This window comes from Oncorhynchus masou, chromosome 32, assembly GCF_036934945.1.
Source record: "Oncorhynchus masou masou isolate Uvic2021 chromosome 32, UVic_Omas_1.1, whole genome shotgun sequence".
Taxonomy (NCBI): Eukaryota; Metazoa; Chordata; class Actinopteri; order Salmoniformes; family Salmonidae; genus Oncorhynchus; species Oncorhynchus masou.
In genome coordinates this window covers 83,317,063-83,339,382 of record NC_088243.1, presented here as the reverse complement: position 1 = coordinate 83,339,382, position 22,320 = coordinate 83,317,063, and the positions used below count along the sequence as shown (strand labels likewise).

At 43.8% G+C, this 22,320-nt stretch overlaps 1 protein-coding gene across 1 annotated transcript in view; it reads left to right on the top strand.

Annotated features, from left to right (window-relative positions):
* Positions 1 to 22,320, top strand: part of LOC135526713 (neuroligin-3-like) — a 304,073-nt gene that overhangs the window by 174,439 nt on the left and 107,314 nt on the right. Inside the window, exon 3 of the mRNA XM_064955310.1 lies at positions 8,277 to 8,462. Coding sequence (XP_064811382.1) covers positions 8,277 to 8,462 — 186 coding nt within the window. The remainder of the gene's footprint in view (positions 1 to 8,276; positions 8,463 to 22,320) is intronic.

The window sequence follows — 22,320 nt, the reverse complement described above, 5'->3', positions numbered from 1 at the left end:
TCTCCCAACCATCCAGGAACAGTTTGGTGACGAACAATGCCTTTTCCAGCATGATGGAGCACCTTGCCATAACTAAGTGGCTAGGGGAACAAAACATTGATATTTTGGGAAACTCCTCAGACCTTAATCCCATTGAGAACTTGTGGTCAATCCTTAAGAGGCCGGTGGACAAACAAAACCCCACAAATTCTGACAAACTCCAAGCATTGATTATGCAAGAATGGGCTGCCATCAGTCAGGATGTGGCCCAGAAGTTATTTAACAGCATGCCAGGGTGGATTGCAGAGGTCTTGAAAAAGAAGGGTCAACACTGCAAATATTGACTCTTTGCATCAACTTCATGTAATTGTCATTAAAAGCCTTTGATACTTATGAAATGCTTGTAATTATACTTCAGTATTCCATAGTAACATCTGACAAAAATATCTAAAGACACTGAAGCAGCAGACTTTGTGGAAATTAATATTTGTGTCATTCTCAAAACTTTTGGCCACGACTGTATATTAGCTAGAGATTGTCTGGTAGAGTATGTTGAATAGAGACTGTGAACTGTGTGAGAAGATGTAGACAGACAGTGAACTGTGTAAGGAGATGGAGACAGAAAGTGAACTGTGTAAGGAGATGTAGACAGTGAACTGTGTAAGGAGATGTAGACAGACAGTGAACTGTGTGAGGAGATGGAGACAGACAGTGAACTGTGTGAGGAGATGTAGACAGACAGTGAACTGTGTAAGGAGATGGAGACAGAAAGTGAACTGTGTAAGGAGATGAAGACAGACAGTGAACTGTGTAAGGAGATGTAGACAGACAGTGAACTGTGTGAGGAGATGGAGACAGACTGTGAACTGTGTGAGGAGATGGAGACAGACAGTGAACTGTGTAAGGAGATGGAGACAGACAGTGAACTGTGTGAGGAGATGTAGACAGACAGTGAACTGTGTGAGGAGATGTAGACAGACAGTGAACTGTGTAAGGAGATGGAGACAGACTGTGAACTGTGTGAGGAGATGGAGACAGACAGTGAACTGTGTAAGGAGATGTAGACAGACAGTGAACTGTGTAAGGAGATGTAGACAGACAGTGAACTGTGTGAGGAGATGGAGACAGACAGTGAACTGTGTGAGGAGATGTAGACAGACAGTGAACTGTGTAAGGAGATGGAGACAGACAGTGAACTGTGTAAGGAGATGTAGACAGACAGTGAACTGTGTGAGGAGATGGAGACAGACAGTGAACTGTGTAAGGAGATGTAGATAGACAGTGAACTGTGTGAGGAGATGTAGACAGACAGTGAACTGTGTAAGGATATGGAGACAGACAGTGAACTGTGTGAGGAGATGGAGACTGACAGTGAACTGTGTGAGGATATGGAGACAGACAGTGAACTGTGTGAGGAGATGGAGACTGACAGTGAACTGTGTGAGAAAGAATTTAGACTTCTTGACTTCTTCCACATTTTGTTACGTTACACCCTTATTCTAAAATCTAATCCTCAGCAATCTACAAACAATAATCCATAATGACAATACAAAAACAGGTTTTTAGACTTTTTTTTTGCAAATGTATAATAAAAAACAGAAATACCTTATTTACATAATTATTCAGACCGTTTGCTATGAGACTCAGAATTGAGCTCAGGTGCATCCTGTTTCCTTTGATCATCCTTCAGATGTTTCTACAACTTGATAGGAGTCCACCTGTGGTAAATTCAATTGATTGGACATGATTTGGAAAGGCACGCACCTGTCTATATAAGGTCCCAATGTTGACAGTGCATGTCAAAGCAAAAACCAAGGCATGAGGTGGAATGAATTGTCCATAGAGCTCAGATACAGGATTGTGTCGAGAAACAGATCTGGGGAAGGGTACCAAACATTTCTGCAGCATTGAAGATCCCCAAGAGGGCCTTGGTCAGATAGGTGACTCCGGTGGTCTGACAGAGCTCCAGAGTTCCTCTGTGGAGTTGGGAGAACCTTCCAGAAGGACAACCATCTCTGCAACACTCCATCAAGCAGGCCTTTATGGTAGAATGGCCAGATGGAAGCCACTCCTCAGTAAAAGACACATGACAGCCCATTTGGAGTATGCCAAAAGGCACCTAAAGACTCTCAGACCATGAGAAAAAAGATTCTCTGGTCTGATGAAACCAAGATTGAACTCTTTGGCCTGAATGACAAGCTGGAGGAAACCTGGCACCATCCCTACAATGAGGCATGGTGGTGGCAGCATCATGCTGTGGGGATGTTTTTCAGTGACATGGAGACTAGTCAGGATCAAGGGAAAGATGAACGGAGCAAAGTACTGAGTGTTCCTTGATGAAAACCTACTCCAGAGCACTCAGGACCTCAGACTGGGGCGAAGGTTCACCTTCCAACAGGACAACGACCCTAAGCACACAGCCAAGACAACGCATTGGTGGCTTCGGGACAAGTCTCTGAATGTCCTTGAGTGGCCCAGCCAGAGCCCGGACTTGAACCCGATCAAACATCTCTGGAGAGACCTGAAAATAGCTGTGCAGCAACGCTCCCCATCCAACCTGACAGAGCTTAAGAGGCTCTTCAGAGAGGAATGTGAGAAACTCTCCAAATACAGGTGTGCCAAGCTTGTAGCATCAAGGCTGTTATCGCTGTCAAAGGTTCTTCAACAAAGTGCTGAGTAAAGGGTCTGAATACTTATGTAAATGTAATATTTCCATTTTTCCAAAATGTCAATAAAACTGGGTATTGTGTGTAGATTGTAATGTAACAAAATGTGGAAAAAGTCATGGGGTCTGAATACTTTCCGAATGCACTCTGTTGATGAAGGATTTGGGGAATTTACCATTTTCCCAATTCTTATCTCTTTGGTGGTGTTTAGTGGATTTAGTGCCAACCAATGTATTTAATATCTAAGGGAGTGGATTCCATTAAATCCATATTTTCCTGTCTGTTTTTCTGTTTGTGGTGATAATGACCTAATATACGTGACTCTCCAAACTCCCGCCAATTTGACTCATTCTTTCTTTGTGTTGTTTGTTAAATTACTAACTAAATATATCACCAGTAGTGATACCTATTTCAGTATTCTAGAACGTTAGTGTTACATCGTCCTCTTTTGGCACCAAAACTAAAACGGTCATTTCTGTTCATTCATGAAATACAGTGAGCTCCAGTGACACGTTTTTTGTTGTTTTGGCTCAGTCCTCCAGCACTTGAAATGATACAGTATAATGACTATGAGGTTAACATGCAGATTGTCAGCTTTCATTTCAGACACAGATTACAGCATATTTGAATCCATATCGGGTGAACCGTTTAGAAATTACAGCACATTTTGTACATCGTCTCCCCCATTTTAGGGAACCAAAAGTATTGGGACAAATTCACTTATGTGTATTAAAGTAGTAAAAAGTGTAGTATTTAGTCCCATATTCCTAGAACGCAATGATGACATCAAGCTTGTGACTCAAACTTGTTGGATGCATTTGTTGTTTGTTTTGGTTGTGTTTCAGATTATTTTGTGCCCAATAGAAATTAATGGTAAATAAAAGTATTGTGTCATTTTGGACTCACTTTTGTTGTAAATAAGAATAGAATATGTTTCTAAACACTTCTACATTAATGTGGATGCTACCATGGTTACGGATAGTCCTGAATGAATCATGAATAATGATGAGTGAGAAAGTTACAGACACACAAATATCATACCCTCAAGACATGCTAAGCTCTCACCAATACCATAACAGGGGAGGTTAGCATTTTATATCATACCCCCAAGACATGCTAACCTCTCACCATTACAATAACAGGGGAGGTTAGCATTTTATATCATACCCCCAAGACATGCTAACCTCTCACCATTACAATAACAGGGGAGGTTAGCATTTTATATCATACCCCCAAGACATGCTAACCTCTCACCATTACAATAACAGGGGAGGTTAGCATTTTATATCATACCCCCAAGACATGCTAACCTCTCACCATTACAATAACAGGGGAGGTTAGCATTTTATATCATACCCCCAAGACATGCTAACCTCTCACCATTACAATAACAGGGGAGGTTAGCATTTTCTATCATACCCCCAAGACATGCTAACCTCTCACCATTACAATAACAGGGGAGGTTAGCATTTTATATCATACCCCCAAGACATGCTAAGCTCTCACCAATACCATAACGGGGGAGGTTAGCATTTTATATCATACCCCCAAGACATGCTAACCTCTCACCATTACAATAACAGGGGAGGTTAGCATTTTATATCATACCCCCAAGACATGCTAACCTCTCACCATTACAATAACAGGGGAGGTTAGCATTTTATATCATACCCCCAAGACATGCTAACCTCTCACCATTACAATAACAGGGGAGGTTAGCATTTTATATCATACCCCCAAGACATGCTAACCTCTCACCATTACAATAACAGGGGAGGTTAGCATTTTATATCATACCCCCAAGACATGCTAACCTCTCACCATTACAATAACAGGGGAGATTAGCAATTATACCATTAATATTTTACCTTTATTTATTTAACTAGGGAAGTCAGTTAAGAACAAATTCTTATTTAGAATGACAGCCTAGGAATAGTGGGTTAAATGCCTTGTTCAGGGGCAGAAAAACAGATTTTTACCTTGTCAGCTGAGGGATTCGATCTAGCAACCTTTCGGTTACTGGCCCAACACTCTAACCACTAGGCTACCCTGCCATCCCATAATGACCATCTTCAGAGAAAGATGTTCTAACTTATCTGCAGATAGTGGCTGTCCGGAGCACAAAAAGCAAAGTCAGGGAGCCAAATGAACGACTCTTTCACAGAAGCGATTCGGTTCCTGACCAGATCAGTTCAAAAAGAGCTGTTTGTTCGCGATTGACCCATCACTACCTGTAAGGCAGATTCACTGTTGTTTCTCAAGGGGCGGCTGTGGAATCGTACCCATAGGCTGGCTACCTGTGGCCAGCCGGGTTCTGATTGGATGTGGATGTGTTAAGCCTAATACAGAGACTATTTATTTTGGCTGTTGCCCGTGTAGGTTATATATTTAAGCAATAAGGCACGAGGAGGTTTGTGGTATATGGCCAATCTCAGAGTGCCTGGACACAGCCCTTAGTTGTGGTATATTGGCCATAGACCACAAACCTCAGAGGGGCCTTATTGCTATTATAAACTGGTTACCAATGTATTTACAGCAGTAAAAATACATGTTTTGTCATACCTGTGGTATATGGTCTGATATACCACGGCTTGTCAGCCAATCAGCATTCAGGGCTCGAACCACCCAGTTTATAATTGCAAATATACAACGACTATTTGCTGATATTTTGTGATATATGGCAACTTCACGTTGGATCACCAAGAAGAGCTGTAAATAAGTCTTCAATTTGAGCGTCAACCTGCCTTAGCCTTCTGCTGATGTCCTGCCCCCACTTACTGCTGCCAAAAGGTGCCTATATTAAGGTGCCTATAGTAATACATTTTATTTATTTTTTTAAGAAAAGGAAAACCTGCACACTGCTCTTGCCAGACAGTATAATTTTGTTTTATTCAAGCTTAGGGCTACGCGTCTGTCTTTTCACCTTCAACAGAACCTTAATGTATTATTAAATTATTCCCACGCACCTGCAACAAGGTAGATCAAATGTAGGGCTGCTTTTCTAAACGTTAACGTCAGGTTTATTCGGATTGTTTAGATTTAGAGGCAGCCAGTGAACTCAATACTCAATGAATGCATGTCTGCATTCGTTTAATTTCCTTTTCATGTCTGTTATTACCTGTGTGTGTTCCAAACGGAACCATATTCTCTATCTAGTACACCACTTCTCACCAGGGCACATAGTACCCGATATAGGGAATGGGGAGCCATTTGGGATGCAACCCATGTTGAGGAGGGTTGATGGACACTGAGTCGATTGAGGGGTCCTCTGGGACGTCAGATGATTTAACATTCTATTACCCAACATACAGCTGGGCCTGAGCCCTGGAGACACCGTTATAGAGTGTGTGTGTGTGCGCGTGGGTGCGAGTCCCTCTCTCTCTCTCTCTCTCTCTCTCTCATATGTTTGGTACAGAGCCCTAGAGATGTAGTTATAGTGCCTCAGTGTTAACATGGATACATTATGTCCCAAAGAGAGGCTCAGTGTCACACGATATCATGTGAGAAGATAGGATTCAGTGGAAATGTCTAGTCCATGTTCTGTACATTGGAAACATGTAGAGCCCTGTAAAACTGCTAACAGCTGATGTCTTCATGTTACTCTCCACTCGAGGTACAAGCCATAGCTGAAGGATTTAGTACTTTGCTTCCATTCAACCACATTAGTGAGGGCAGATCACTGATGTTGAGCGATTAGGCCTGGCTCGCAGTCGACATTCCAATTTATCCCAAAGGTGTTCAATGGGGTTGAGGTCAGGGCTCTGTGCAGGCCAGTCAAGTTCTTCCACACAGATCTTGACAAACCATTGCTGTATGGACCTCGCTTTGTGCACGGGGGCAGGCAGCGTTCTCCTGGCATTCTAACGTTCTCCTGACAGCACTTACAGTTGACCGAGGCAGTTCTAGCAGGGCAGAAATTTGACACACTGACTTGTTGGTAAGGTGGCACCCTATGACGGTGCCACGTTGAAAGTCACTGAGCTCTTCAGTAATGCCATTCTACTGCCAATGTTTGTCCATAGAGATTGCATGGTTGTGTGCTCAATTTTAACCACATGTCAGCAACAGGTGTGGCTGAAATAGCCAAATCCATTAATTTAAAGGGTGTTAATCTTTTTATTTTTTTATCCGTTATTTTACCAGGTAAGTTGACTGAGAACACGTTCTCATTTGCAGCAACGACCTGGGGAATAGTTACAGGGGAGAGGAAAGGGATGAATGAGCTAATTGTAAACTGGGGATTATTAGGTGACCGTGATGGTTTGAGGGACAGATTGGGAATTTAGCCAGGACACCGGGGTTAACACCCCTGCTCTTACGATAAGTGCCATGGGATCTTTAATGACCTCAGAGAGTCAGGACACCCGTTTAACGTCCCATCCGAAAGACGACACCCTACACAGGGCAGTGTCCCCAATAACTGCACTGGGGCATTGAGATATTGTTTAGACCAGAGGAAAGAGTGCCTCCTACTGGCCCTCCAACACCACTTCCAGCAGAATCTTGTCTCACATCCAGGGACTGACCAGGACCAACCCTGCTTAGCTTCAGAAGCAAGCCAGCAGTGGTATGCAGGGTGGTATGCATACTTTTGTATACTGTACATGGTGTATTTAACATACAGCACTTCTACTCATCCTTTATACTTCATGTTCTATATACTGTAGTAAAATCTCTGAACATCAGAACATTTCAATCATGAAGTACAAATAAACTGTTTTGTTTTTGTTGAAATAAAGGCCTACACTAAAGAGGTCATGATTTATGAGGGAACATTTCATCTACATTATTCAGGGCCTCTTTGTTTCCATCTCCCCTGCCTTTTCTCTCAGTGTCACAACACAACAGCACTCATAGATACATGTGGTTCTCATTACGGCGGGTCGATAGACAGGGTGATATGTGATCGTCCAGGGAGGCTCAACATTGATTTCCCATAATGTAGAGATGACATGTGGTCACACAGCCCTTTTATTTTTACCAACAATCATGTTCTCCAATAAGTCAGCATCTCACTGGAGAGCCAGAGAGCTTGATAGTTTGAGCTAAAAGGGTTGGGGTAGAATGAGGGGAGGGGGGGATTTGTGGTCTTTGCAAGTTACCTTGACTTGGTAGAAACACTGTAATGTCACTTCATTTGGTCCCTTTTTTATCCTGAAGCTTCACATTGTACAACATGCAACACACTGTACGCCAGTGATTCCCGACCGTTCTTTGTGCTTGATGACCCACCTCAAGCTTTTTGAGTTGACTTAACCAAGTAGAATCAACAAAAACCATATTCATCACCAGGCGCCCAGTCTTCACCTGGGACCCTAAAGGAATCAATCTCAACCAGGTCCAGTCTTCACCTGGGACCCTAAAGGAATCAATCTCAACCAGGCGTCCAGTCTTCACCTGGGACTCTAAAGGAATCAACCTAAAACAGGTCCAGTCTTCACCTGGGACCCTAAAGGAAACAACCTCAACCAGGTCCAGTCTGGGACTGAAACAGAATCAATCTCAACCAGGCGTCCAGTCTTAAACTGGAACCCAAAAGGAATCAACCTCAACCTACCTTTGGGAAACACAACTGCATCCCTGTTAGTGTTACATCATTGACTAACCCTGTATCCTCTGTGTCTGTTCCAGGGTTCCTGTCTACAGGAGACCAGGCAGCTAAGGGGAACTACGGCCTACTGGACCAGATCCAGGCTCTGAGGTGGATCAGTGAGAACATTGGATACTTCGGAGGAGACTCCAACCGTATCACGGTGTTCGGATCTGGGATAGGAGCATCCTGTGTCAGCCTGCTCACCCTCTCACACCACTCTGAAGGTAGGAACACACTCTGTCCATGATTAGTATGGGATGGGGGGATTGGGTACTGGATGTCACTGTGTAAGAATCAGTTGAGGAAGTCTGGTATTTAGTGGGTATTTACACTGAGTGGGAACTGGAACACATTGTCATACAAGACAATCCAGAGCATCTCAAACATGCTCAGTGGGTGAAAGAACTGGGACGTTTTCAGTTTCCAGGAATTGTGTACAGATCCTTGCAACATGGGGTTGTGCATCATCATGCAGAAAAATGAGGTGATGGCAATGGATGAATGGCACGACAATGGGCCTCAGGTTCTCGTCACGGTCTCTCTGTCCATTCAAATTGCCATCGATAAAATGCAATTGTGTTCGTTGTCCATTGTATAACCCCACCACCACCAAAGAGCACTCTGTTCAGTACGTTGACATCAGAAAACTGCTTGCCCACTCGACGCCATTGGCACCTGCATAGATTTAATCGGAGTATAGTCTGGTTTACAGTTGATTTACTGAAATAGATTTAATCTGAGTATCTGGTTTACAGTTGATTTACTGACATATATTTAACCTGAGTATCTGGTTTACAGTTGATTTACTGACATAACTGTTTTTGGTATTTGTTATTCGGAGATGTTTTGGGGGGAAAAGTGGATATCCAGTATCCAGGGACCACCCCACCTCCCCAAACCCAACCCTGTATAATGGAACCATCCAAACATCTAATCATGACAAATGTTGCTTATCTAGTGGCTAACATCATGCCTCAACCACTCAATGGAGATGAACTGTCCATGATGGACCTGTTGCGCACACAGACACACACACACACACACACACACACACACACACACACACACACACACACACACACACACACACACACACACACACACACACACACACACACACACACACACAGAGATACAGGACAGGAAGGGCAGTATAGGCAGCAGGGTAACCTAGTGGTTAGAGCATTGGGCTAGTTCAAATCCCAGAGCTGACAAGGTACAAATCTGTTGTTCTGCCCCTGAACAGGCAGTTAACCCACTGTTCCTTGGCTGTCATTGAAAATAAGAATTTGTTCTTAACTGACTTGCCTGGTTAAATAAAAAAAATAGACGTCATGCTGCTCTTAACTGCTGCCTAACATGATGGACGGACACATGCTGTGTGCTGTGTACATGTGTGTGTATACTTGGGTGTGTGTGTGTAGTATGTATTTTTTATTAAATCCTTTAATAGTTCCTGGAACTTGTGTACATCTTGATTTATACGGGAAGCTCTATGAGCATCACGGAATTATGGCTCTCTCCGGATATACTGTCCCCTTTCCATTTAGAACGGCTGGGTTCTCAGTACATCCGACAGGAATAAAGAACTCTCCGGATATACTGTCCCCTTTCCATTTAGCCAGCTGGGTTCTCAGTACATCAGACAGGAATAAAGAACTCTCCGGATATACTGTCCCCTTTCCATTTAGCCAGCTGGGTTCTCAGTACATCAGACAGGAATAAAGAACTCTCCGGATATACTGTCCCCTTTCCATTTAGCCAGCTGGGTTCTCAGTACATCAGACAGGAATAAAGAACTCTCCGGATATACTGTCCCCTTTCCATTTAGCCAGCTGGGTTCTCAGTACATCAGACAGGAATAAAGAACTCTCCGGATATACTGTCCCCTTTCCATTTAGCCAGCTGGGTTCTCAGTACATCAGACAGGAATAAAGAACTCTCCGGATATACTGTCCCCTTTCCATTTAGCCAGCTGGGTTCTCAGTACATCAGACAGGAAGAAAGAAGTGTCTGGGAAGAAGGGCGGTTGTGTTTGTTTCATGATTAACTACTCATGGTGTGATTGTGACAACGTACAGAAATTCAAGTCCTTTTGTTCACCCAATCTAGAATACTTCACAATCAAATACCAACCGCATTCCCTCCCAAGATAATTTTATTTTGTTGTAGTCACAGCTGTGTATAATCCCAATCAAACTGATACCACGACGGCCCTCAAGGAGCTACACTGGACTTTATGCAAACTGGAAACCACATATCCTGAGGCCACATTCATTGTAGCTGTGGATTTTAACAAAGCAAATTTGAGGAAAATGCTACCGAAGTTCTATCAACACATGGACTGTAGTACTCGCTCTGGTAAAACACTCGACCACTGCTCCTCCCCTTTTCCAAAGGCTCTCCCCTGCCCTCCCTTCGGCAAATCAGATCACGACTCCATTTTGCTCCTCCCTTCCTATAGGCAGAAACTCAAAAAGGAAGTAACCATGTTAAGGTCTATTCAACACCGGTCAGATCAAACGGAATCCATTCTTCAAGATTGTTTTGACCACGCGATCTGGGACATGTTCCGGGAAGCCTCTGAGAATAACATTGATGTATACACGGACACGGGGACTGAGTTTATCAGGAAGTGTATAGGGGATGTTGTTCCCACTGTGATTATTAAAACCTACCCAAACCCGAAACCATGGAGAGAAGGCAGCATTCGCTCAAAACTGAAAAGCGAGAACCACTGCATTTAACCATGGCAACGTGATTGGGAATATGGTCAAATACAAACAGTGTAGTTTTTCCTTCCATACGGCAATCAAACAGGCAAAATTTCAGTACAGAGACAAAGTGGAGTCACAATTCAACGGCTCAGACACGAGATGTATGTGGCAGGGTCTACAGGTCTACAGACAATCACGGATTACAAAAGGAAACCAACCGCGTCGCGGAAACCAACGTGAAGAAGGCGCAATAGTTCCTTTTCAGGAGACTGAAAAAATTTGGCTCGGCCCCTAAGACCCTCACAAACTTTTATGGATGCACAATTGAGAGCATCCTGTCGGGCTGTATCACCGCCTGGTACAGCAACTGCACCGCCCGCAACCGTAAGGCTTTCCAGAGGGTGGTACGGTCTGCCCAATTCATCACCGGGGGCAAACTACCTGCCCTCTAGCACACCTACCTCACCTGATGTCACAGGAAGGCCAAAAAGATCATCAATGACATCAACCACCCGAGCCACGGCCTGTTCTCCCTGCTATCATCCAGAAGGCAAGGTCAGCACAGGTGCATCAGAGCTGGGACAGAGAGACTGAAAAACAGCCTCTGTCTCAAGGCCATCAGACTGTTAAATAGCCATCACTAGCCAGCTGCCACCCAGCTACTCAACCCTGCACCTTAGAGGCTGCTGCCCTACAGACATGGAATCACTGGTCACTTTAATAATGGAACACCAGTCACTTTACTAATGTTTACATACTGCTTTGCCCATCTCATATGTATATACTGTATTCTATTCTACGGTATTTAGTCAATGCCACTCTGACATTACTCATCCTAATATTTAAATATTTCTACATTCCATTCTTTTACTTTTAGATGTGTGTGTATTGTTGTGAATTGTTAGATATTAACTTACTGCACTGTTGAAGCTAAAAAGACAAGCATTTCACTACACCTGCAATAACATCTGCCAAAAATGTGATTGTGACCAATAACATTTGATTTTGATATTAGGTAGCTTGTTATAGCAAATACGTTAACAAGGTCCCACTTTGTAGATGTTCAACAAATGGTCATTCTATCAACATACTATCTGTTGATAAGCAACTGCTTGTTAAGGTTACAGTTCGGTTTAGAATAAAGATTAAGGTAAGAATTAAGGTTAGGGCTAAGGTTCATCCATTTTTAAGCATTCGCCATGTAATGCTACAAATGAGCAAGGACCATACACAGAAACACGTTACATGGCAGATCGTCAAGGAAGGAAGGACAGAAGGAAGAAAGGGCGGACGGACGGACGAACGGGAGGGAGGGAGGAAGGAAAGTAAATGATTACCATAATTACATTAATTTTACCAACTGGGAATTCCTGGCTTGGTTTTATGACGAAGGCGACCACCCCCATGTGTTTATAAAGAGACCATTTCAGCACCACTGCTTTGTTTAAAGGACCAGGTTTTATCCAATTACAAGACAGTTTTTGTTTCTAATTGGCATTAAAGCGTTACTAATTGCCTTGGTTTCCCTTCAGATAAATGGCTTCCGTTTGAATTTTTAACATAAATGCATTTTTTATTCAGCCTCCGTAATGCTACGCTCCATGTACCATGATATTATACAGCCTCCGTAATGCTACGCTCCATGTACCATGATATTATACAGCCTCCGTAATGCTACGCTCCATGTACCATGATATTATACAGCCTCCGTAATGCTCCATGTACCATGATATTATACAGCCTCCGCAATGCTACGCTCCATGTACCATGATATTATACAGCCTCCGTAATGCTACGCTCCATGTACCATGATATTATACAGCCTCAGTAATGCTACGCTCCATGTACCATGATATTATACAGCCTCCGTAATGCTACGCTCCATGTACCATGATATTATACAGCCTCCGTAATGCTACGCTCAATGTACCATGATATTATACAGCCTCAGTAATGCTACGCTCCATGTACCATGATATTATACAGCCTCCGTAATTCTACGCTCAATGTACCATGATATTATACAGCCTCCGTAATTCTACGCTCAATGTACCATGATATTATACAGCCTCCGTAATTCTACGCTCAATGTACCATGATATTATACAGCCTCCTTAATGCTACGCTCCATGTACCATGATATTATACAGCCTCCGTAATGCTACACTCCATGTACCATGATATTATACAGCCTCCGTAATGCTCCATGTACCATTATATTATTCAGCCTCAGAAACCAGCTCCTCTCTGCCTCCTCCTCTCTAAAGTGGACATTACCGGGGCTGCTGGAGTTTGTTGCCTCTTGAAAAGATATGTATGATGCCCTAGTATTCAGTTTGACCAGATAAAGGAGAACAGAGTGAAACTAGTGAGATGGTTGATAATTGAAGTAGGAAGCTTTCCATCACGACAGGGCCTCTTGTGAGGAGTGTTACCAACGGCAATCACATTCCCCCCTACTCTCTCACCGCTCTCTCTCCACCTCTCTCTCTGTCTCTGTCTCTCTCTTGTGTAATTAGGTGAAGTTTCAGACTGAAGTGGGCCTTCCTTCCTAAAAGTGACAGGAAAAACTAGAGATTAAATAGATTTCCACATCTGCTTATAAAAACAGCATTTATTCTCTCTCTGCTTCTCTCCCTCTCTCTTTCTCTCTCTCTCTCTCCATCTCTCCCTCCCTCCCCCCTCCCTCCCTCTCTCTCCCTCCCTCTCTCCCCCTTTCCCTCCCTCCCTAAACCTGTTTGGTTGTCTATGTAGCCTAGTCAATAGAACCCCAACAACAACTAAACCAGAGCGCCCAAACCACTCAGCGACGTGGAATTTGAAGTAAAATCTATAATCAAATGAATTATAAACCATGGCAGTAGCAGCTAGCACACCTGACTGCAGTAGCTGTTGGTGTTGGACAGCATCCAGATGTCCTTGCCTGTGTCATCCCGGTGTATACGGTATTACCAGTAGTGCAAACACAAGGGGCGCATTACATTTGTTTTACGTTTAAAAAAAAGCACCAAAAAATGTAAATTGCCAGAATGGTAACAAAATGCTAACAAGTATCAATGAATCCCCATAGAGAATGCTAGGTAAGTGCTAACAAACACATGCAAACATTTACTACTAAGACAGACAACGCAGTTCATAAGTCATAAAAACATCTATAAAACAGCAAGGTTCTGAATGGACAGTGAGGACTCATCATTTCATTACACAGTGGTGAACCTATAGGACTCATCATTTCATTACACAGTGGTGAACCTATAGGACTCATCATTTCATTACACAGTGGTGAACCTATAGGACTCATCATTTCATTACACAGTGGTGAACCTGTAGGACTCATCATTTCATTACACAGTGGTGAACCTGTAGGACTCATCATTTCATTACACAGATGTGAACCTATAGGACTCATCATTTCATTACACAGATGTGAACCTATAGGACTCATCATTTCATTACACAGTGGTGAACCTATAGGACTCATCATTTCATTACACAGATGTGAACCTATAGGACTCATCATTTCATTACACAGATGTGAACCTATAGGACTCATCATTTCATTACACAGTGGTGAACCTATAGGACTCATCATTTCATTACACAGTGGTGAACCTAACGGACTCATCATTTCATTACACAGTGGTGAACCTATAGGACTCATCATTTCATTACACAGATGTGAACCTATAGGACTCATCATTTCATTACACAGTGGTGAACCTATAGGACTCATCATTTCATTACACAGTGGTGAACCTAACGGACTCATCATTTCATTACACAGTGGTGAACCTATAGGACTCATCATTTCATTACACAGTGGTGAACCTATAGATCTTCAGTGGTGAACCTATAGGTCTTCAGTGGTGAACCTATAGGACTCATCATTTCATTACACAGTGGTGAACCTGTAGGACTCATCATTTCATTACACAGTGGTGAACCTGTAGGTCTTCAGTGGTGAACCTATAGATCTTCAGTGTGACAGGTTAGTACAGTGGTGAACCTATAGGTCTTCAGTGGTGAAACTATAGGGCTCCAGTGGTGAACCTATAGGTCTACAGTGTGACAGGTTAGTACAGTGGTGAACCTATAGGTCTTCAGTGGTGAACCTATAGGTCTACAGTGTGACAGGTTAGTACAGTGGTGAACCTGTAGGTCTTCAGTGTGACAGGTTAGTACAGTGGTGAACCCATAGGTCTTCAGTGGTGAACCTATAGGCCTTCAGTGTGACAGGTTAGTACAGTGGTGAACCTATAGGCCTTCAGTGTGACAGGTTAGTACAGTGGTGAACCTATAGGCCTTCAGTGGTGAACCTATAGGCCTTTAGTGGTGAATCTATAGATCTTCAGTGGTGAACCTATAGGTCTACAGTGTGACAGGTTAGTACAGTGGTGAACCTGTAGGTCTTCAGTGTGACAGGTTAGTACAGTGGTGAACCCATAGGTCTACAGTGGTGAACCTATAGGTCTTCAGTGTGACAGGTTAGTACAGTGGTGAACCAATAGGCCTTCAGTGTGTGACAGGTTAGTACAGTGGTGAACCTATAGGTCTTCAGTGTGTGAACCTATAGGTCTTCAGTGTGTGACAGGCTGGTGATTCTGAAAGCACAACAACAGTAATACCAGACACTCATGTAGGAGAGAGAACGTTATGTGAAACACAAAGGGCCAGTGGGATAGTGGAGGGGACACGGAGGTATAAGCAGGGTACCCACTTTTTTTTTCAGTGGGCATTTCGTTTACTCACGTCTTAATCCCAACTGATACGTATCGAAGTAGTGTAATGGAGGTATACGACTTAACAATCGTGTAGAACACTAGAGAAATTATACACAATTTAGTCTACACAATCGCAAAGCAGGTGAATTATATTCACATGCACGCCCGCACACAGCCTCGTTTCAGCGAAATATCATCCACAGGCAGCAAGAGTCTGCAGCTCACAACTGGTTCTGGCAGGGAGCAGCTGACAGAAGAGTGACATCAGTAGCCGGTAGGGTCTGAAAGACGTTTCAAATGATGATATCTACTAGTAAAAAAATTGTATTTTTATTTTACCAGGCAAGTCAGTTAAGAACAAATTCTTATTTTCAATGACGGCCTAGGAACAGTGGGTAAACTGCCTGTTCAGGGGCAGAACAACAGATTTGTACCTTGTCAGCTCGGGGATTGCAACCTTTTGGTTATGAGTCCAATGCTCTAACCACTAGGCTACCCTGCCGCCCCGCTAACTAAGGCAACAATGGGTATGCAAACCAAGTATTGAAAAAGTGTAGTCCGAAGTGTTGGTTTGTAGGCTATTGTCATCATGCACTGTTAGCATCAGAAGCATAGTAGACAGCTAACAAAAACTAGCCAACTTTACCCAGTTAGCTTGGTCCTTTTTTAGAGAGGCAAGCTGCAGAAGGAGGGGCTACAATTCCCAATCATTTATCAGAGCAATTTTGACAGCCATCTACAGTAGCTGAAAAAGTTTGAGAGTTTATCGAATGTTCCTTGGTTAGATTTTAGCTCATCTTGCTAGCAATAGTTGTTGAAACTTGTTGTTGTGCACAACTGAAGGGGAGAGAGCCTACCTTTTCATGGTTGTTTGATCAATAAGAATGTAAAGTTACCACATGTAAGAGGACTCCCGTGGTGTTTAGGTATTTTCAGAAATTCATTCAGGTGTATTTTGTGGCTTTTGGCGAATGTGTTCTAATGATCTAAAGTCACGCTGTTGCTACTTCCTGTAAACACACAGTCCAGTTCAATGTGAATGATGGCAGGCCCTACTTCCTGTAAACACACAGTCCAGTTCAATGTGAATGATGGCTGGTCCTACTTCCTGTAAACACACAGTCCAGTTCAATGTGAATGATGGCAGGCATGTGTGGCAAATGGCTTGTTTGTATAAAGGCCTACTGTAGTTCTGATTGGCTATAGCACACCGATCTATGGCTCTATTTTTCCTCAGCTTGCATTTTTTCACACTTCTGAATGTCTAAATCAATCAATCAAATGTATTTATAAAGCCCTTTTTACATCAGCTGATATCACAAAGTGCTGTACAGAAACCCAGTCTAAAACCCCAAACAGCAAGCAATGCAAATGTACAAGCACAGTGGCTAGGAAAAACTCCCTAGAAATGCAGGAAACTGTAGAGAAACCAGGCTCTGAGGGGTGGCCAGTCCTCTGTACCGGGTGGAAATTATAAGAATACATGGCCATTTAAAGCCAGATTGTTCTTCATGATGTTCAAACGTTCATAGATGACCAGCAGGGTCAAATAACAAATCACAGTGGTTGTAGAGGGTACAGCAGGTCAGTACCTCAAGGAGTAAATGTCAGTTGGCTTTTCATAGCCGAGCATTCAGAGGTGGAGACAGCAGGTGCGGTAGAGAGAGAGTGGAAAACAGCAGGTCTGGTGAACAGGTGAGGGTTCCCTCGCCGCAGGAAGAAGAGTTCTTTGCGTTGAAACACTGAACGTTTTCAACTCTTGTTATGGTGGTGATTTGACAACATTACAATCATGGTGTTGAATTGGACTCGCATTTTTCTGGTCTCTGTCTCGACTCAGTCTCCCCCTGGTCTCGACTCAGTCTCCCCCTGGTCTCGACTCAGTCTCCCCCTGGTCTCGACTCAGTCTCCCCCTGGTCTCGACTCAGTCTCCCCCTGGTCTCGACTCAGTCTCCCCCTGGTCTTGACTCAGTCTCCCCTTGGTCTTGACTCAGTCTCCCCCTGGTCTCGACTCAGTCTCCCCCTGGTCTCGACTCAGTCTCCCCTGGTCTCGACTCAGTCTCCCCTGGTCTCGACTCAGTCTCCCCCTGGTCTTGACTCAGACTCAGACCCCTTGTTCCCCTCCTGGTCTCGGTCTCGACTCAGTCTCCCCCTGGTCTCGACTCAGTCTCCCCCTGGTTTCGACTCAGTCTCCCCCTGGTCTCGACTCAGTCTCCCCCTGGTCTCGACTCAGTCTCCCCTGGTCTCGACTCAGTCTCCCCCTGGTCTCGACTCAGTCTCCCCCTGGTCTCGACTCAGTCTCCCCCTGGTCTCGACTCAGTCTCCCCCTGGTTTCGACTCAGTCTCCCCCTGGTTTCGACTCAGTCTCCCCCTGGTCTCGACTCAGTCTCCCCCTGGTCTCGACTCAGTCTCCCCCTGGTTTCGACTCAGTCTCCCCCTGGTCTCGACTCAGTCTCCCCCTGGTCTCGACTCAGTCTCCCCCTGGTCTCGACTCAGTCTCCCCCTGGTCTCGACTCAGTCTCCCCCTGGTCTTGACTCAGACTCAGACCCTTTGTTCCCCTCCTGGTCTCGGTCTCGACTCAGTCTCCCCCTGGTCTTGACTAGGACACGATTTACTCCAGTCTGGTCTCGCTTTAGGTGGTCTCGAACACAACACTGGTAGATATGTACATATAGGTAGGGATAAAGTGACTAGGCAACATGATAGACAATAAACAGTAACAACACCGACTGTGAGGAGTGAAAAGGGTTAGTGCAAAAATGGGTCAATGCAGATAGTCCTGGGAGCTATTAACTATTTATCAAACGTATGGCTTGGTGGGTAGTAGCTGTTCAGGGTCCTGTTATTTTCAGACTTGGTGCACCGGTACCACTTGCAGTGCGGTAGCAGAGAAAACAGTCTAGACTTAAGCTGCGCTGCAGGTGTGACTGACCTCAATAAGCTCCCATTTTGCTTGTTGTGTTTCTATGTAAACAAACACACTGGCTCAAACAGGTGCTTTGGGAAGGTAGTAGCAGGAAAATTCATAATGTAAAATGATCAAACAGGTGATATGATGAACACGATCTGCTTTATCTATTAACCTAGTTCACAAGTTGACTGCAGGTATTATTTAAAACGTGCAAATATTAAAAAGTATTACGAAACGGTATTGGAAAATAATACTGAGGATATATTTTTTTAAATACAAACGATATATTACCCATCACTAGTAGCTGTGTAGGATTGGAATAGTGATTTCCTATCCCTGTAAGTGGACTGCTAGCGTCCAGGGAAAGTGCTTTCTATTGAGTTTCCTTAGACGGACATGCTCTGTGAATGAAAATTAAATCAGGAAATAAGATTGTAAACAACGCTGTATTGTTCTTCTCTGGGGTTTGACTTGGCTGATTTACCCATGAATAAAATATATGCTGAGCTGTTCTGTTATTCCTGATACCGTATCGTAGAATAAGAGACACATGCAGTACAACGTGTTCCACTTCTGGAGGTCCCGTCTAGCTCAGTTGGTAGAGCTTGGTGCTTGCACTGCCAGGGTCGTGGGTTCAATTACCACGGGGGAACAGTACAAAAAAATGTGTGTACTGTACAGTCGTGGCTCAAAGTTATGAGGATGACAAATATTAATTTTCACAAAGTCTGCTGCCTCAGTTTTGTATGATGGCAATTTGCATATACTCCAGAATGTTATGAAGAGTGATCAGATGAATTGCCATTAATTGCAAAGTCCCTCTTTGCCATACAAATGAACTGAACTAATTCCTCTGCATTTCAGCCCTGCCACAAAAGGACCAGCTGACATCATGTCAGTGATTCTCTCGTTAACACAGGTGTGAGTGTTGACGAGGACAAGGCTAGAGATCACTCTGTCATGCTGATTGAGTTCGAATAACAGACTGGAAGCTTCAAAAGGAGGGTGGTGCTTGGAATCATTGTTCTTCCTCTGTCAACTATGGTTACCTGCAAGGAAACACGTGCCATCATCATTGCTTTGCACAAAAAGGGCTTCACAGGCAAGGATATTGCTGCCAGTAAGATTGCACCTAAATCAATCATTTATCATATCATCATGAACTTCAAGGAGAGCGGTTCAATTGTTGTGAAGAAGACTTCAGGGTGCCCAAGAAAGTCCAGCAAGCACCAGGACCGTCTCCTAAAGTTGATTCAGCTGCGGGATTGGGGCACCACCAGTACAGAGCTTGCTCAGGAATGGCAGCAGGCAGGTGTGAGTGCATCTGCACACACAGTGAGGCAAAGACTTTTGGAGGATGGCCTGGTTTCAGGAAGGGCAGCAAAGAAGCCACATCTCTCCAGGAAAAACATCAGGGACTGATGCAGTGGAAATGTTTTTGGGGGATTCAGTTCATTTGCATGGGAAAGAGGGACTTTGCTATTAATTGCAATTCATCTGATCACTCTTCATAACATTCTGGAGTATATGCAAATTGCCATCATACAAACTGAGGCAGCAAACTTTGTGAAAATTAATATTTATGTCATTCTCAAAAATGTGGGTCACGACTGCATGTGTGTGTAACTGTAATAACCTCTAACTACTACAGTGAGCAGTGGGTAGACTGATACAAATGATCTGTGACCCTGACTGCATTAGCATTAACAACACTAGCAAACGAGCAACACTAGCAACATTAGCAACATTAATAACATTAGCAACACCTGCAACAATAGCAACATTAGCAACACTAGCAACATTAGCAACATTAATAACATTAGCAACACTAGCAACAATAGCAACATTAGCAACAATAGCAACAATAGCAACATTAGCAACATTTGCAACATTAACAACATTAACAACATTAGCTAAATTAACAACATTAACAACACTAGCAACATTAGCAACATTAGCAACTAGCAACATTAACAACATTAGCAACTAGCAACATTAACAACTATCATCATTAGCAACTAACACCATTAACTAACATTAGCAACATTAGCAACATTTGCAACATTAACAACATTAACAACATTAGCAACATTAGCAACATTAACAACATTAACAACATTAGCAACATTAACAATTTCAGCAGCATGAACAATGGTGGAATGCACTGTATCCCATGGAGAGAAAGCAGATGTCAAGGATTTCAACCACTTGAAAGATTAGAGAGATAAAGAGAGAGAGAGAGAGAGAGAGAGAGAGAAAGAGAGAGAGAGAGAGAGAGAGAGAGAGAGAGAGAGAGAGAGAGAGAGAGAGAGAGAGAGAGAGAGAGATAAAAGAGAGAGAGAGAAAGAGAGAGAGAGAGAGAGAGAGATGAAAGATAGATGCCTGGAGGCAGAAGGTGGCTGGGGTTTAATCCTTCCCTCCCTCCTATCCTCCCCTCCGTGCATCCCTCCCTCCTATCCTCCCCTCCATGCATCCCTCCCTCTCTCCCCTCCCTCTCTCCCCTCCATCTCTCCATCTCTCCCCTTCATCCCTCCCTCTCTCTCCCCTTCATCCCCCCCTCTCTCCCTCTCTCCCCTTCATCCCTCCCTCTCTCCCTCTCTCCCCTCCATCCCTCCCTCTCTCCCTCTCTCCCCTTCATCTCCCCTCCCTCTCTCCCTCTCTTCCATCCATCTCTCTACTCCTCCCGTCCATCTCTTTCTAATAGAATGGCTTCTCTTCACAGTTCCTACTCATGTTCAGTACAAACAGCAGCAGTCATACTGTTACAGTATAACCCCATACTGAATCCCAATGCCCTCCTCAGCACCAAGACCACTTCTCACACACCTTTAATCACACCTTTCTGGAGGAGGAATGCAACTAACCACTGTCTGAACATCACTGCGTAATCTGAAGGACAGGAAGAGGGAGAGAGAAAGAGAGGGGGAGAGAGATAAAGACAGAGAGAAAGAGAGGGGGAGAGAGATAAAGACAGAGAGAAAGAGAGGGGGAGAGAGATAAAGACAGAGAGAAAGAGAGGGGGCGAGAGATAAAGACAGAGAGAAAGAGAGGGGGAGAGAGATAAAGACAGAGAGAAAGAAAGGGGGAGAGAGATAAAGACAGAGAGAAAGAGAGAGATGGGAGAGAGATAAAGACAGAGAGAAAGAGAGAGATGGAAGAGAGATAAAGACAGAGAGAAAGAGAGAGATGGGAGAGAAACCTGCTGTTTTCGACCCTCTCTCTCTCTCCCTCCCTCTCACTCTCTGCCGCATCTGCTGTCTCGACCTCTGAATGCTCGACTATGAAAAGCCAACTGACATTTACTCCTGATATGCTAACCTGTTGCACCCTCTACAACCACTGTGACCCTGCTGGTCATCTATGAACGTTTGAACATCTTGACGTACGATCTGACTTTAATGGCCATGTGCTCTTATAATCTCCACCCGGCACAGCCAGAAGAGGACTGGTCACCCCTCAGAGCCTGGTTCCTCTCTAGGTTTCTTTCTAGGTTCCTGCCTTTCAAGTTTTTCCTAGCCAATGTGCTTGCTTGCATACGCATTGCTTGCTGTTTGGGATGTTAGACTGGACTTCTGTATAAGTACTTTGTAACATCTGCTGATGTACAAAGGGCTTAAAAAATACATTTGATTTGTATGAGAGAAAGAGAAAGAGATATCCCCTAGCCAACCATATGGCCAGATATATGCCCTGAAAACCAAAGCTCTGTGTCACAATGAGATTTTGAACCAG